This window comes from Chlorocebus sabaeus, chromosome 11, assembly GCF_047675955.1.
Source record: "Chlorocebus sabaeus isolate Y175 chromosome 11, mChlSab1.0.hap1, whole genome shotgun sequence".
In the NCBI taxonomy this organism is placed as follows: domain Eukaryota; kingdom Metazoa; phylum Chordata; class Mammalia; order Primates; family Cercopithecidae; genus Chlorocebus; species Chlorocebus sabaeus.
The window spans coordinates 49,971,426-49,987,419 of record NC_132914.1 but is presented as its reverse complement, the minus strand read 5'-3'; the positions used below and the strand labels follow the sequence as shown (position 1 = coordinate 49,987,419).

At 51.8% G+C, this 15,994-nt stretch overlaps 1 protein-coding gene across 1 annotated transcript; it reads left to right on the top strand.

Moving 5' to 3' along the window:
- The first annotated feature begins 5,570 nt into the window (after nt 1-5,570).
- Nucleotides 5,571-12,483, top strand: LOC103238346 (keratin, type II cuticular Hb3). The gene is made up of 9 exons (XM_008003329.3): nt 5,571-6,027; nt 7,613-7,821; nt 8,817-8,877; nt 9,011-9,106; nt 9,763-9,927; nt 10,188-10,313; nt 10,676-10,896; nt 11,443-11,474; nt 11,967-12,483. Exons 1-9 carry the CDS (start codon nt 5,644-5,646, stop codon nt 12,152-12,154), a joined length of 1,482 nt encoding a protein of 493 aa, XP_008001520.2. The 5' UTR covers nt 5,571-5,643; the 3' UTR covers nt 12,155-12,483.
- Nucleotides 12,484-15,994: the final 3,511 nt, after the last annotated feature.

Sequence of the window (15,994 nt, the reverse complement as noted above, 5' to 3'; positions counted from 1 at the left end):
CTCGTGGCCTGATCTGCATCTTTCTAAGGACTGGGGGCAGTTGGCATTTCTTCATATTCCTATTAGCCATTTGGGCTTTCCCTTTGATGAACTGTCTATTCAGATCCCTGACTAGTTTTCTACTGGATTTCCTTTCTTTTACTTGTGGATTTGCAGGCATTCCTTACATATGTAGACGTTTCTTATACACACACACACACACATGTGTATAAGGAACTTCTCCACATATAAAACTTCTCCCAGGCTATCAACTACAAACTAATTTTTTCTATGTAGTCTTTCACTAAACTGGAATTTTTCATTTCAATGTGGTCATGTCGATTCATTTTTTACCTGTTGGTCTTGATTTTTAAGGTTTGCTTAAGAAATCTTTCCCCACCCGTAAGTAAGGACATTCTCCTACATGGCCTTCTGCTTGCCTTTTAGCTTTGTCTGTCCTGGCCTTTAATTCATCCGAGGCTTCCCATGGGACATGGTATGAACTAGACTCCAGCTCTATGCTTTCCATATGGTGTGTCTATTTTTTTACAAATCTCACCGACTGAATAAATGGCCCTTTGCTTGTTGCAACCCTCATTAAATACCAAGCTTCACTGACGGGAAGAGGCCTGTTGTGAGCGTCTGTGCTGCTCCATTAGTCTATTGGCATATTGCTGCACACTTTATTATTACTATTTTATCTCGAGTCCTCAGACTCCTCTTTGCTTTCCTTTTTCATAACTGGCTTTGCTATAAATAAACTTTACTCTTTCAGAAAAAAATTAATTTTATCAAGTTCCTCAAAATAAATCCAGCTGGAATTTTTGTTGGGTTTGCATTGAATTTGCCAACTAACTTAGGGGCAATTTATAACTTTAGAATGCTAGGTCAAAGTATTCCTGAATATAGTATAATTCCATTTAATCAGATTTTCTTGTTTTTTTATTATTATTATAGAGTTTTATATTGTTCTCCTAGAGATCTTGTGCATACTTTATAAAGTTATGTAATACTTTATTGTTTTTAATCTCTCTTAGGAATGGTATCTTTTTTGAGATGGAGTTTCAATCTTGTCACCCAGTCTGGAGTGCAGTGGCACAATCTCGGCTCACTGCAACCTCCGCCTCCCAGGTTCAAGCAATTCTCCTGCCTCAGCCTCCCGAGTTGCTGGAACTACAAATGTGCCCAGCTAATTTTTTTTGTATTTTCAGTAGAGACAGGGTTTCACCATGTTGGCCAGGCTTGTCCTGAACTCCTGACCTCAAGTGATCTGCACACCTCGGCCTCCCAACATGCTGGGATTACAGGGGTGAGCCATTGTGCCCAGCCATATTTTCTATATATTTTCTGATTAGCTGTCACTGATAAAGAAAAGCACTTTTGATTTTTGCAAGTTGACTTTATAACTAGCAGCACTGCTCAACTTTTCCTGTTACTTCTACCCTGTATTTGTTGACTGTGTTGGGTTTTCTACACAACTGGTCCCATTGTCTGAAAATAATGCCAGTTCTATCTCTTCTCTTCCAATTCTTACACACATTTCTTTTCTTGGCCAGGAATTCTAGTACTTTACAGCATGGCCTCGAGAATGGATACCTTTGTCTTGCTCTCAGTCTTCACTGGTATGTGCCTCAAGTTCATCCTTTAGGTGTGACATCCTCTAAGCTTCAACCGCGGTATCCACCGCCCTGTGAACACGTCTGTGCTCTTCTTCAATTCACTGCCTGGCATTGCCTCCACCATTTTTACCTTTCCAAACCCCTCTATCCTTCAAATCCCAGCTCAAGTCTGACTTTTCCTACAAAGCCTCTGACTGCTCCAGACCAAAGCAAGCTCCCACGAGGAAGAGGAGACTTGAAGAACTGCTTCATCCAGAATACAACTTGCTCATACTTACACATCTGCCCAACTACACTGTTGGATCCTTGGACAGGGGCCATGCATTAAATCCCTCTCCTTCCTCTTCAGTACAGAGAACTTGCTTAGTAAATAGTAGTGAGTATGTGAAGGTGCCATATCTTATCAGCTCTGGAGGTGTGTTGTGAGTTCAAGGCCAGAAGGCAAAACTGGAGGTATCAAAGAATTCTTCCTGCCTGGAGCAGGAAGCCGCATGCAACTTCTGCCCTCCTGGATTACACGCCTTCCACAGGCTTCACAGGTACCCCCCTCCCCAAGTCATCTTCACAAAGGCCCAAAAGGCCAGTATTAGAATCCTCATTTTTCAGATGAAGGCACAAGGTTTACAGAGATTAGCTAACATGTCACACACACATCGTGACTGAAATGAGAGCTGCAGCCACATTTCCAGAACTCCCAGATCTAACGACTTCACTGCAGCAGTCTTCCCATGGAAATGTCACTTCCACAGCCAGGTCAGCAACCTGTGGCCAGGCACACCTGGAGAAGACCAGAACAGTCCCCTTTGACTCAACGATTTCACCTCCAGGAATTTGTTTTAAGGAAATTACTAGACATGTGCCCAAAGATGTGTTTATTAATGTTCATCTCAGAGTTGTTTATCAAAAACCCATTAAGAAGGGACAAAAAATGTGAAGGAACATGGATATTAAGGCAAGAAAGAAGTGACAAAAGTCAGAGCACCAGGATATCAGAAACCTAGCAGACAGGCAGGCAGCCACCAGAAAAACACACAGGAATAAGGCCAGGGGGTTGCACCCCAAGAGATGCAGGCGGGAATCTGAGGACCAGATCAACAGGGCAAGTGGTTGTTCCGCCAGGCCAACCCAGGCCAGGTGTGAAGGGCACGCACAGAGTCCAGGTCCTGGTGATTGAAACAGCCTGTGGCTCTGCCGGACCCTTTATGGGCCCATGGTTAGGGCGGGAACCAATCACAGCCTGGAGCCCAGGAGGGAGGAGGCAGCCTGGGGATTTGGGTGTTGCTGTCTCTTCGTCAGCTTCCTGTCTAAGTCTGTTTTCAAGGGACTCCTGGTCTGCAGTTCCCTTTGTTCTGAGCCGTTTACAAACAGATGCTCTAATTAAGGCTTTCTGAGGTGGCAATGATGGCCTTGTAAAACTGTTTTCTGCTTACCCAGGAATGGTACTCTGCATCTCACTAGCTGTATACACTGTCCCTTTGCAAGGCCCTGCCAGGTGCCTGCAACCAAGACCCAGTCACCCTGCTAGCACAAAGTGAGGTGGGGGTGGCGCTTCCCACCACCAGGCACTTGCTCAGTCCTCCCAACCCCCAGCAAGCTGTGGATTGCCATTTATATTTCACAAGTAAGGACCCGGGGGAAAATGCCTGTGCCATGGCACAAAGCTAGTAAGGGACATAGTTGGGCTTCGAAATGTGTCTTTTTATCTCCAGGGTCCATGCTATCTTCAGCTCCAATCAGGGCAGGGGTGGGCATGGTCATGGCTCCCCCACTCCAAGAAGGTCATGTGTCTACACAGAGCCCCTCGGTGGAGGGGTCCAACACGATCCAAGCTTGCTGGATTGAGACAGATGAGCCAGGTCAGAAGACAGCAGCGCAGTTTCCAGCATGGTGATGGGGAAATGCTTCACAGAGGGTTCACTGACCTGCAGTCCTCAGCATTTCACCAAGAAACAATCCTCCATAATCATTGGATATGTGTAGAGAGCATTCCAGGTGCTCACTGGTTCCAGAGTGGGTGAAGAGCCTGGTCTTTCTTGGCTGTCTAGCATGTGTTTGACCCAATCAAGACTGAACATGACAGCACCAGCCAGCCCAGGCTCCCTCAAAGATGCCCCCAAAATCCCTCTAGCCACTGAGTTGCAATCAGCCACCTCCAGGCCCCCAGGTACCCCCAGGCTGTGCTCCCCTGGTGTGTCTTTCATACCAGGATCCCCTATCACACAGCCCACAGACCCAGAGTTCCCACTCCAGACACAAGACTCTGGAAGGCTGTCCACAGGACCCAAGACGAGGGGCTAGGAGAGTCCTTTTTTTGGATCCATGGCAGATGTCCAGCTCCCGAAGAGACTTCAACAGCACCATCACCTGCCCTCCCTCAGGCCCACAGAATATGGGCCCCTCTTCCCAGAACTCCACTCTAGGATATAACTGGCCCACTCACCCTGAGTGGGAGTGGGAAGGGCAAAAGATGAGAGTCCCAGGAGGGTTACTATTAGCCCAGACTGGGTCAGTGTTGGATTGTGGCTGGGTCAGGACACAGGTTCATCAGTGGAGTCCTCCTCATCCTCTCCTGACAAAAGCAGTCCGGAGATGTGTGTTTGGAAGTGTTGATGGGCTCAGGTCTTTGGGTTAAGGTAAACCTCCTGGCTTGGTCCCACTGTCCATCCATCAAAGCCATTGCCTATCCTCACCCAAAGGAACAAGGGCCCAAAGTAAGAGAGCTTGGCTTTGGGAACAGCTGCATGAGCTAGAACCCTTCTCTCACCCAATACGTTCTCTGAGGTGAGACAGTGATCTCATTTAAGGACCCTGCTGACATCCCTCACCTCCCGCAGCTTCCCTCCTTCCTGGTGATAACATGCACCTCAAGACCCCATCACTGAGCTTCCCTCCTGGGACCCTAAAGAACATCAGTCAGCCTGGACATTGTGGGGGCCTTCCCCCCACCTACGGCTTCTCGTCTTTCCCCCTAGCCAAATATTAGCTCCCCCACATGCATGCTACCTCCAAGCACCCCAGGTCTCTGCAGGATTTCCAGAACCTAGCACAGTGGCTAGTGTCTAGTTGGTGGGCACCAAATAAGTATTTCCTGAATAAATGAATACACATAGTCTAGTCTGCAAATCAGAGCCGGACTCTTTTCTGGTCATCTCTCAACCCCGTACTACCCCACCCCAATCCTCCTCAAGCCCAGGTCCCCACTCTCCTCCATGAAGCCTTCCCTGCTCAGTCCCTGGAGCTCTGAGGTATTCCATACTCCCCACTCCCCATCCCATCAGCAATGACACCTGGAACTCTGAAGTATAGCCCTGGCTCTGACCAGAACTCTCTGAATCAGTTTCTTCCATGTCCCAGATGGTGTCCCTGCACTAGGAATACCCAAAGTGCAAAGACCATGCCCTCCCCCCACCCAAATCTCTACCCCCACTCCCATCTCTGCCCAGGCTCTGGGCAGGAATAGGATAGGAGAGGCCAATCTTGACAACAAGGAAAGGAACCTGCCTTTGAGATAAAGACAGGAAAGCCTACAGCAAGAGGTTGTCTGGGAGGCAGCCTCCTCCTTGGGACAGGCTGGCCACTCCACCCCAGGGCTGGGTCATGGGTCCAGGGCCCACAGCCCAGCTCTGCCCCTTTCAGAACAGGGTTCAGGGAGCAGGCTTCACCCCGGTCACTGCACCCGTTCCCCTAGCTTGGAGGTGGAATGCAGCTGATGCTTTCAGGAGACCCTCTCCGGCTCCACAGTTCCAATGGGAGGGGCAGGAGCAAGGAGCAAGCTTGTAAAGGGCTTTGAAGATGAAACAAGGCCGGTGGCCAGGGATTGTTGATGCAGCCACACTGAAGAGGCAAGCAGGGTTCTAGCTTAAGAGGCCAGGGTGATGCCAAGCCAATAAAATTCAGCTATTGTCTCTTTGCTCCCTCTTTTAACGCCAGCTGCTCCCGGCACATAAAAGGGCTTGCCATCTGCCAGGGAGCACGGGACCTTGGCTCCATCCTCCATCCCTCTGAACATCCTTCTCCACTGTTCAGACACTTCCTAACCTCCATCATGACCTGTGGCTTCATCTCCATGGGCTGTGGGTTCCGCCCTGGAAACTTCAGCTGCGTCTCCGCCTGCGGGCCCCGGCCCGGCCGCTGCTGCATCACCGCCGCCCCCTACCGTGGCATCTCCTGCTACCGCGGCCTCTCCGGGGGCTTCGGCAGCCACAGTGTGTGCGGCGGCTTCCGCGCTGGCTCCTGTGGTCGCAGCTTTGGCTACCGCTCCGGGGGTGTGTGTGGACCCAGCCCCCCATGCATCACCACCGTGTCGGTCAACGAGAGCCTCCTCACGCCCCTCAACCTGGAGATCGACCCCAACGCGCAGTGCGTGAAGCAGGAGGAGAAGGAGCAGATCAAGTGCCTCAACAGCAGGTTCGCGGCCTTCATCGACAAGGTGGGTGTCCTGGATCATACCCTTCCTGAACCCCTACTCATGTTCAGGACTCAGGCTGGGCACTGACAGGGAAGTCAAAAGCAAGAACTTGCCCACAGAAGTTCCCAGGCCAAAGGGAAAGGTAGTCATATTTCTAGGACACAGACAGAAAACAAAAACAGGGCCAGGAGCTGCCAGACTGATGGAGGAGATTAACTGAAAACACAAAAGCAGAACGAGAGGCAGAGCCTTCCATACTGAGTGATAATATCACCTAGTGAGCAAAGGATCACTCTGTGGGAGCTCAGGGCATTTGAAGCCAAATAACTGCTTAAATGCCAAGGAGGTGCTCTCTCCATCAAGGCAGGGCTAGTAAGTGTGGTGCTGGAAGACGGTCTGGAAGTAGATCTCATGGACGGCACAGAGCTCTTTCTATACCACACAGTGATTTGGCCACTGAGCCGGGGCTAGAGTAGTTTGTCCAAGCCACTGCTCCTGGGGTTCAGGATCCAGGGGTGAGCAAGAGACATGGTCCCCGTCCTCACGGGCTTTATGGGGAGGCAGGCAGTGCACAGTCTGGATTTGGTTGAACTCATCTGTGGAGTCAGTGTCCAACTCGAGTCTGCAGGCACCTTCTCCACCGAATCCAGGCAACCACCTTGTGGCAGTGATGTGAGAGACTGGGAGAAAAGGCTCTGACTAGGAAGATGTTCTGGGGTTGGAAAAAGCCCTCCAGAGCCAAAACCTCAAGAGAGAAGTCACACTAGAGAGATGCCCACCAGAAAGGATCTGAAAAAAAAAAAATCTGGAATTTCTAATAGCATGAGAAACCAAGAATAGCATAAGATAGGACTTACTAAGGGTGTGGCCAACTTATTAGACAAAAGAAGCTGAGTGGAGTATGGGCCAACCTCATGGCTGTGAAAATTTCCTATAATTATCAAAGTGAGAGAAGACGCCCCTGCAGAGCAGAAGATCAGGGTTTGAGCTCTTCTCTGCCACTGTGAGCTCTCAGGCAGTCCGGGAACCTCCTTGGCCTCCAATTCCTCATCAGTAAAATGAGGGAGTTGGAGCATAGGACATTCCTATTCTCATATTCCAGGTGACTATTATTCTAATTGCATTGTTGTTATAGGGTTTGAATAATTGGCACATGCTTTATTTTTCAACTTCTACAGTCTGCCTTTCTAAAAAGGTCCACCTGGCTCGGTGTGATTGAACAGCAGTAAGTGTTCAGTGTGGGGTTCCTTTCTGTTAAAGGGTTCTTTTAATCCTCATAGTAAGGTGAGCTTTAACCTCCCCAGTCTACAGAGGGGGTGAGTGCTTTACCCAGGGGCACATTGTTAACAAGTGGCAGCAGAATCTGGACTCCAAGCATTTTCCATGACACCAGGTAAACTGACTTAGAAGAGATTAACTCCCAGGAAGAGCTTCCAGGTGGTGAACTGGTTAAGCCCTGGTGGCGTTTTTGAGAGAGATGACATAACCCCTTCCAGGGAAGACTCTGGGTCAGAGAGTTGGGGACTTTCAGGCCCTGGTGCTGGGAACCCCTCTTGCCCTATGATGCTGCAAGAAGAGATTCTTAGGTTCTGCCTCTGGGTGGCAGGTGCGCTTCCTGGAGCAGCAGAACAAGCTGCTGGAGACAAAGCTGCAGTTCTTCCAGAACCGCGAGTGCTGCCAGAGCAACCTGGAGCCCCTGTTCGAGGGCTACATCGAGACTCTGCGGCGGGAGGCCGAGTGCGTGGAGGCCGACAGTGGGAGGCTGGCCTCAGAGCTCAACCACGTGCAGGAGGTGCTGGAGGGCTACAAGAAGAAGTGAGTGAGGGCAAGAGGGATGCTGGGCACAGGAAAGAGCATGGTGGCAGCTCCCTGAGCCCAGAGGAGTGTCCAGTCTGCAGCTGGCATCTCTGCCTGAGAGTGGAGAAGAACCTGTACCGAGACACAGGGGTCCCTTGGGTGTGGGGGATGGAGGCTCAGCTTGTCTTTCCACCAGCAGATCAGGGAAACAATGCTCTCTCCCTTTCTCCATTCATTTTTCACAAAAACTTGTATTCCTTGGTTCCTTTGAGACCAGCTCTCAAAGTCCTGGACATGTGTCTTCCTAAGTTTGCTCTCTCACTCGGCTAACACAATCTGATCACCTACCACATGCCAGCACATTGTGCTGGTGCTAGTGACGCAGGGCCACGCAATCCACACAGTGCGGGTCCTAGTGGAGCCTGCAGTCTGCTGGAAGGCAGGCAAGACAGAGTTATAAATCTAGCCCTTCAGCTACAAAGTGTGATGTATGATATGAAGAATATGCACTGGATCCTCAGAAGGAATCTGTTTTGAGGGGTGGCCAGCTTCCTTCAGTAACATTCTCTCCATGGACTCCCCAGGCCCAGCATACCCCTCCCTCCCTATCTTTTGAGCTGCCACCCACAGCTCAGGCCAGGAGGGGAGAGACAGAGTGAGGATCCCACCACCTGCTGCTGAGTGAGGGTAGGGGAGGGCTCGAAGGAAGAGAAGATGGAGACCTGGGTGAGAAAAATAGCACCTCGCACTCCCAACCACAATCATTCACACACTCAGCTTCCAGATTCCTGTCCTCCCAACCTCCGACAAAACAGGGGAGTGGGTGCTTCAGTTCTCCAGTGCGTCCCAGTAGGCCCGGGCCAGCAGCCTGGTTCCTCCAGAGCCCCACCCATTTCACTTGGGGGCAGGAGATGAGCAAGGGGAGGTCTAGGAAGGAGGCTCCTTTGCACGCATGCTCATGGCCAAGATCAAGAGCTGTTCAGACAAGGTCATGTTCTCCCTCCTCAACTCAGGTATGAAGAAGAAGTTGCACTTCGAGCCACAGCAGAGAACGAGTTTGTGGCTCTAAAGAAGGTGAGTGAAGCCCAGCTGGCACTGAGCTCGCCCTGAGTCCCACCACCCATCCTCTTTGTCTTGCCACATGGCAGCCAGGTCCTCAGAGCCCTCTGAGGAGAGCCGGCCTCACAGTCCCTTCTACCCCACACAGGATGTGGACTGTGCCTACCTCCGCAAGTCAGACCTGGAGGCCAACGTGGAGGCCCTGATCCAGGAGATTGACTTCCTGAGGCGGCTGTACGAGGAGGTGAGGGGCTCTCAGCCATGGTGGGCACAGATCCCCCCATGGGATCCCTGACCCCCTGCCCAGACACCCACAGGCATGAACCAGGCCTGCTGACATATGAACCCAGGCTCACGGCTGGAGGGTTGGCAGGGAGCAAGGAGAGGGAAGGAGCAGGGAGGCAAAGGGATGGAGCACCAAAAGGGAACAAATTTAGTAAGGGGCAGGAGAGTGAGCACCCCAGACAACTGTGCCCTGGGAAGCTGCCCTGCATCCTTCCCCCGAGCCAGTGGACTGCAGCGTAGACCCCACACAGCATCAGACAGACTTGAACCCATTGCTCTGGCCCAGGACTTTCTCTGGCAGCAATAGCCTTCCTTCATGGGGCTGGTCTAGGAGAAGGGAAAGAGGCCCCCATACAGGGTCTGAGCCCCTGGAAAGCATCTGGACCATGCTGGCTGCACATGGGCCTAAATAATTCCAAAAGCAAGCAGTTGAGAAATGGTTGTGTTTTCCTCTAAAGAGATTTCCTATTTGTGCAGAAAGTTATGCGACTTCATCAGGTTTGTTTCTCCAAACATGAGAGGTTTGCTCCCGATGAGCCAAAAGGATGATAGGCATCCAGGGATTAGGAGAAGCCCAGATAAGTGAGTTGTCCTTCCTTTCCCCACCTCCTGCAGGAGATCCGCATTCTCCAGTCCCACATCTCAGACACCTCCGTGGTTGTCAAGCTGGACAACAGCCGGGACCTGAACATGGACTGCATCGTCGCCGAGATCAAGGCACAGTACGACGACATCGCCACCCGCAGCCGGGCCGAGGCTGAGTCCTGGTACCGCAGCAAGGTGAGCAGCACAGGACACCTGCCTGCTAGACATGGCAGTGGGAGGGATGTGAGGTATCTAGTAGAAAAGGCTTCTTTGTCTGGGGATTCCGATCCCTAAGGATGGTAACAGAAAAGCCAATAGCTCTCAGGTTAGGGTAGCAGGACTGCCACATGTGGTTGCACAGACCGAGTGCTGCACAATCTGTGTGATCGTCTGTGCTGTCCCGAATGAATGGGATGTCTCATCCTGAGCCTCATGAGCATCTCTGCTTCCTGCAGTGTGAGGAGATGAAAGCCACGGTGATCAGGCACGGGGAGACCCTGCGCCGCACTAAGGAGGAGATCAATGAGCTAAACCGCATGATCCAGAGGCTGACGGCCGAGGTGGAGAATGCCAAGTGCCAGGTATGGGTACCCGGCCCACCCCTCAGTGTAGGAAGAGACTGGAGTTAGCCCTCAGCAGAGGGATTTGAATCAGATTCTGGAAAAGTCTTCCCAGTGCAATCTCAGGGTGACAGGGTAAGATGAGGAATCTACTGAGATATTTCTGATTGTCTTGGCCAAGGTGTGTGTGAGTATCTATGTGGGGGGTGTGTGTGTGTGTGTGTGTGTGTGTGTGTGTGTGTGTGTGGTATAAGTGAGGAGGGAAGAAAGGTTTAGGAAGCTGATTGGGGAGACAGTATTTTAAGATAGAAGTTGAATGATCCTATTGGAGACTGGCTGGGATTTCAGGAAACTAAACTTCACTTTCTCCTCTCCATACCCAGAACTCCAAGCTGGAGGCTGCAGTGGCCCAGTCTGAGCAGCAGGGTGAGGCAGCCCTCAGCGACGCCCGCTGCAAGCTGGCTGAGCTGGAGGGCGCCCTGCAGAAGGCCAAGCAGGACATGGCCTGCCTGATAAGGGAGTACCAGGAGGTGATGAACTCCAAGCTGGGCCTGGACATTGAGATCGCCACCTACAGGCGCCTGCTGGAGGGCGAGGAGCAGAGGTGGGTCCAGCCCAGCCCTAAGCACTCCACTTGCATAGACCTGCCCACCTTTGATTTTTCCCTATCTCAGTCTCAGTGCTCAGGCGACATTCTTGCCTCTATGAATCCGAGATCCATATCTTCAAGTTGTCTCATTCTCAACTCTTCCGAGATCCATACCCTGTCTGGTTTCTAGGACATCACCTATTCTAGGGCAGGGTTGCTGGCCAAACTCTACCCCTGACCTCGTCTTCCCAAGAGGGCCTTCCCCTTCTGAAGGTTGAGCCTATCCAGACCTGACAAATATGGTTATTCAGGTTGCTCACTGCACAAAGACAAATGACAGCTGAGAGACAAGTGAGAGCTGAAATCCAGCCATACTCTGCTTGCTAAATAGTGTGACCTGACATTGCTTCTGCCAGAAAGGCAACTTTTTCTAAGTTGCACAAGGGCATAAATGTGGGTCAGAAATAGCCCTGAGATGACCCATGTCAGCCCCTAGGGGAGATTCAATGACTTCATTCTGACTTCTTTCATCTTCCCCTTCCTTACCTTTTCCCCACTCAGGCTGTGTGAAGGTGTTGAAGCTGTGAATGTCTGTAAGTATCTTGAACCCTGAAAAGGAACACGTAGACTGGGGACAAAGGACTTCTTGACTATGAGTATATACAGAGACTTTGGGGGGAGTGTTTCCAATAATTCCCCCAGTAAAGAGGATAGATTGGTCATGCGACAAGAGAGACTAAGGTTAGCTGGCAGAAAGAACCTCACAGCATCAATGTGTTAAGGAGGGGAAAAATAATAAGATGTCACTGCAAGAAGGGACCTCAGATGATACTCATAACCTTCACCTTGTATAGGTGAGAAAGCTGGGGGACAGATAGAGTATCCCCAAGGTCACAAGGCAGAACCAGGACCAGAACCCCGGTCTGCTGGCTCCCAGGCTAGTGTTCCCTCCACACCTTCAGAATAGAACTGGAAGTTCCTCACATTCTTCCCTGGATGGCCAACACATCAGACAGACCAAAGGAAGGTGGCTGGATGGGACAGCCACCAGCAGGGGTCTCTTGATCCTGCCCTTGTTCCCACAGGTGTCAGCAGCTCCCGGGGTGGGGTTGTGTGCGGGGACCTCTGTGTGTCCGGCTCCCGGCCGGTGACAGGCAGCGTCTGCAGCGCCCCCTGCAACGGGAACCTGGTGGTGAGCACCGGCTTGTGCAAGCCCTGTGGCCAGCTGAACACCACCTGTGGAGGGGGCTCATGCGGCCAGGGGAGGTGTTAAGTGGCCCAAAGAGAGCCAGGGGAGCCCCTTCTGCCTGCCAGATGTGCCACTGCCCAACCCTCAACTGAGAACAGCAGCACATCGCTGGCTTTTCCCCTTGTGTTCTGAGAATACACCATCAGCTCATTCCCACCAGCGGCTCCTCCCTACCTCTCATCCCACTGGAAAGGGGCCTGCGGCTGGGGAATAGACCCATTCCTTCCCCTGTCTCAGCCTTCTGCCCCTCCTGGGGAGAAGGGCCTTCCTTCCCTGGAAGGAGCACTGTAAGACTGTTCCCCCTGCCTCTCTGGCCTCTTGTCTCCCCTTTTTCAATAAACTTGGGGACCTGCTTTCTTGCCGTAATGTCTTGCTTTCCTGGGGCCCACCCACACCCACCAGCTGGTGAGCACCCCAGCCTGATGATATGGCCTGAAGACTAGAGTCGTTCTGGCCAGTTCTTAGCCTGGACACTGATAGGACCTCATCCCCAGATGGTTCTGTCATCTCCCTACCAGGCAGTGCCGACTGTGCTCACAGCACCTTCTACCTGTCACACCTATCAGTCTGGATGGCGCAGGGTTTTGCTCTTCCAATTGGCTCTGCAGGTGACCGAGGAGGCCAGAGGATCAGCTGGAAGGCAGTGCACGTGCATGCGCGTGTTTATATGTATGCACGTGTATGCATGCTTGTGTGCGTGTTTGAGTTTTGCCCCCTTCTTGCATACGCAGTCCCCACTTTCTTTTCCTAGCATATCTTCACTCTGCCACCCAGCCATCCTACCACATAGGTACCATAGCAGTAACTGCCAAAAGGGCCAGGAGCCACCCTCAGGGGCCACCCTTTGTCAGTCTGGACCCCACCCCATTGCCACGTGCTCCTCACGCTGCCCACCAAACAGGGAAAGATGAGAGCCTTGGCACCTGCCCCTGGCCCACCCTTCCCCCATGCACACACCTCCTCAGAACCTGGTAGCCTTCTCCACAGCTGACATGAGGACACCATCTACTCACTCCCTCAACTCCCCCACTCACTGCCCTCATCTGAGATACCTCACAGCTTCAACCCCAAGGCTAAGAGGCTCCTCTGCCCGCTGCTTGGCCCAATCTCTCCTGTCCTCCACTTGGAAAGCTCTGGAGAGCTCTGGAAGACTTTGAGAAGCCCCTCACCCCACCCTCAAGGAATCAGGCCTGGAACAGTCCTCGCAAGGCTGCAGCCCACCTCCAGTGTTGTGCATTGCTTTCCTTGCTGGCCCTCTTCATTCCTCCCCTTCACCCAGCCCCTGGCCTTTCCCACCGGTCTCACCAAGATGTCCTTGGAGGACCCACCCCCTTCCATTGATCCCCCTGGAATCTCCAGCACCCCCAGCGCCCTTTAGCCTTCACCCAAGCTCCAGGGGCTGCCCAGTGTCTTCTCTCCTTCCCACTTCCCAATTCCTGAGCCTCGGGCCTTTCACCTCCTTGTCTCCCAGGCCAGGCTCTCAGCTCCTCCCAGGCAGTTCTGCTCACTGACTTACACCTCACCCTGCACCCTGCCTCAAACATCCAACTACCCCAAGGCCTTTTCCCACCTCTCTGCACTCTCCCTAGGCAGTCGCATCAGTCTCTCACCTTCAGCTACCACCCACAGTTAATGTCCTCCCTGGTTAAAATCCCCCACCTGGGCTTCAGAGCCCTGATGATTCTCCTTCTACCCTCCCTCCTCGGCTTAGACCCACCAGCTCCAGTTCCTACAAGACAACTCCACTTGTCAGTTTTAGAGATGCTTTGAACTCAGCACACCTTCCAGCTTAACTCATTGCTTCCCACCCTCTCAACCAGAGTCTCCTCCAGTCTCTCTTACCAAGATCATCAACACAGTTGCCCAAACCAGAACCTATGATTTATCCATGCCTGTACCCTCAATATTCATTAAGCCCCAAGGACTTCTTTTTCTGCCTCCTAAATACCTCTCCATGCCCCTCTTTCCTCTCTCCCTATTGCTGCCAGCACACCCAGCCACCACCATTTTGCCTAGAGTCCTGTTCTTCTCCCTTCCATGCCCCACCTCACAGCAGTCAAAGAGACCTTCATCAAACACAAGGCTGCGCTTTCAGTGGGTCACCACTGTCCCCGGAACAAAGTCCAGACTTAAACACAATGTACCATCCCCTGTATGTCTAGCTCTGACTGATCGCTCAGTGCCTGTCACAGCTTCCTGCTCCTCATTGCCCCCGACCTTTCTCCCCTACACTGACTCAAGATGCCCTGAACACCTGTCGAGTAAGGGGTTGGACCAGAGGCTTTCCAGGGGCCTTTTCAGTTCTGCCTTTCTTGGGAAGGGGCTCTGATTTCTGCTCTGGGGTTTAACACTCCCTTCTCGGGGGTTAAGGAGGATACTGTAAGGACTGCCAGCCTTGGGAAGTCGTGGAGGTGCCACCTGGGGGAACCCAGAGGCTCCATGCCTCTGGTGGTGACTCATCTCCCTTCCACCCAACCAGCTCAAGGGGCTAGAAAAGATTGTTGGAGAGTCTGGTCCTGAGTCCCTGAGCCCCATCTTCTCCACCACCACTGCCACCTCTCCACCAAGGAGGGGGTGGCTATGAAAAACCCTGAGCCTTGGTGCTGGGAGAAAAAGAGAATCACAGCCAGAGGATTGTTAAGCAGGCAAAGCTGATTATTTCCTAAAGGAGATAATGTTGAAGCTGAGACCTAAAGGAAAACCAAGAGCTCATTATTTCAACAACAAATCATTATTGAGCTCCTGCTGTGTAGCAGGTATTGTTACACAAGCTTGAGTTCCTATAAGAAAAGAAAATAGTTAAAGATGCTTGTCCCTGCAAAGCTTACATTTGAAAGCAAAAAGTGAACTGAAGTAAGGAGTTAACCAGGAGGATAGATGTGCTCCAGACATGGAGAACAGTATGTGAGAGATAGAGATGGAGCTGGAAATGGAGCATGGGGCCATCCAGGAGCTCTGATGCGTCAGGAAGGCCGCTAAGGAGAGTGGGGGCTGCTCCCCAATGCCTCTAAAAGCTGAAAATGAGCACATCGTTTCTACATCCTCCTCCACGGCCCCTCCTACCCCAGCTCCAACTCTACTCCATGAAAACTTTCTTCACCCAAGGGTGTTTCTCATTCCTCCTTCCTTCCAGGCACTTTTCCCATCCTCTTGCAGAGGTAGATGCTATGGGCCAATTCATGAGGCCTTCCATGCTTCACAGAGAGCCAGCTGCCTCTTCTCCGGAAACTTCCTGCTGGCTGCTGAGGAATGTGAGCTAACTGGATGGTGGATCCCTCTGTGCTGACAAGCCTGAGATAGGGCCAGTGTGGCAGTGCCAGTACCCAGAGTAACAGTGCTGTGACATCCACCCTTCTCTGTACACCAGCTGAAGCTCTCATTCACTCATTGGGCTGCTGCTATCACCTGCCTTTATCAAGTGGGTAAACTACCAGAGGCTCCAAAAGCTGAAGGAGCTTGGCCACACACTCCTGCTGACAAAAGCTAGGATGCCAAACCTCCAGCTCCCAGTATTTCCTACCAGCCCACTCTTCCCCTGCTATTCAGAGGCTGGGAATAATGCACTGTTATGATGTCATGATGATAGTAATAACAACAAGAGCGGTCATAAACACTAATTATTTAGTATCTGTTATATGCCACACTATAACCCAAACTTATTTGTGTTGTGTTATTTAATCTTCCTGTGGTAACTATCTTCAGAGATGAGCTCCCAACAGCTCCTCCCTCTCTGTGCATGGCACTGCTCATATCAAAGGCGGAGTCTGTTTTTCCTCCCCTTGATCCTGGGCTGGCTGCATGACTGCTTTGACCAATAGAATCTGATGGAAAGCACCTTCTGCAGCTTCCGTGCCCAGGAGGCTT

What these genes read in the sequence shown, in the direction of transcription:
- LOC103238346 (XM_008003329.3), top strand. Translation starts at nt 5,644, where the DNA reads ATGACCTGTGGCTTCATCTCCATGGGCTGTGGGTTCCGCCCTGGAAAC. An exon ending in AGTTTGTGGCTCTAAAGAAG is followed by an intron (nt 8,878 to 9,010) that starts GTGAGTGAAGCC and finishes TACCCCACACAG; the next exon opens with GATGTGGACTGTGCCTACCT. An exon ending in TGTTGAAGCTGTGAATGTCT is followed by an intron (nt 11,475 to 11,966) that starts GTAAGTATCTTG and finishes TTGTTCCCACAG; the next exon opens with GTGTCAGCAGCTCCCGGGGT.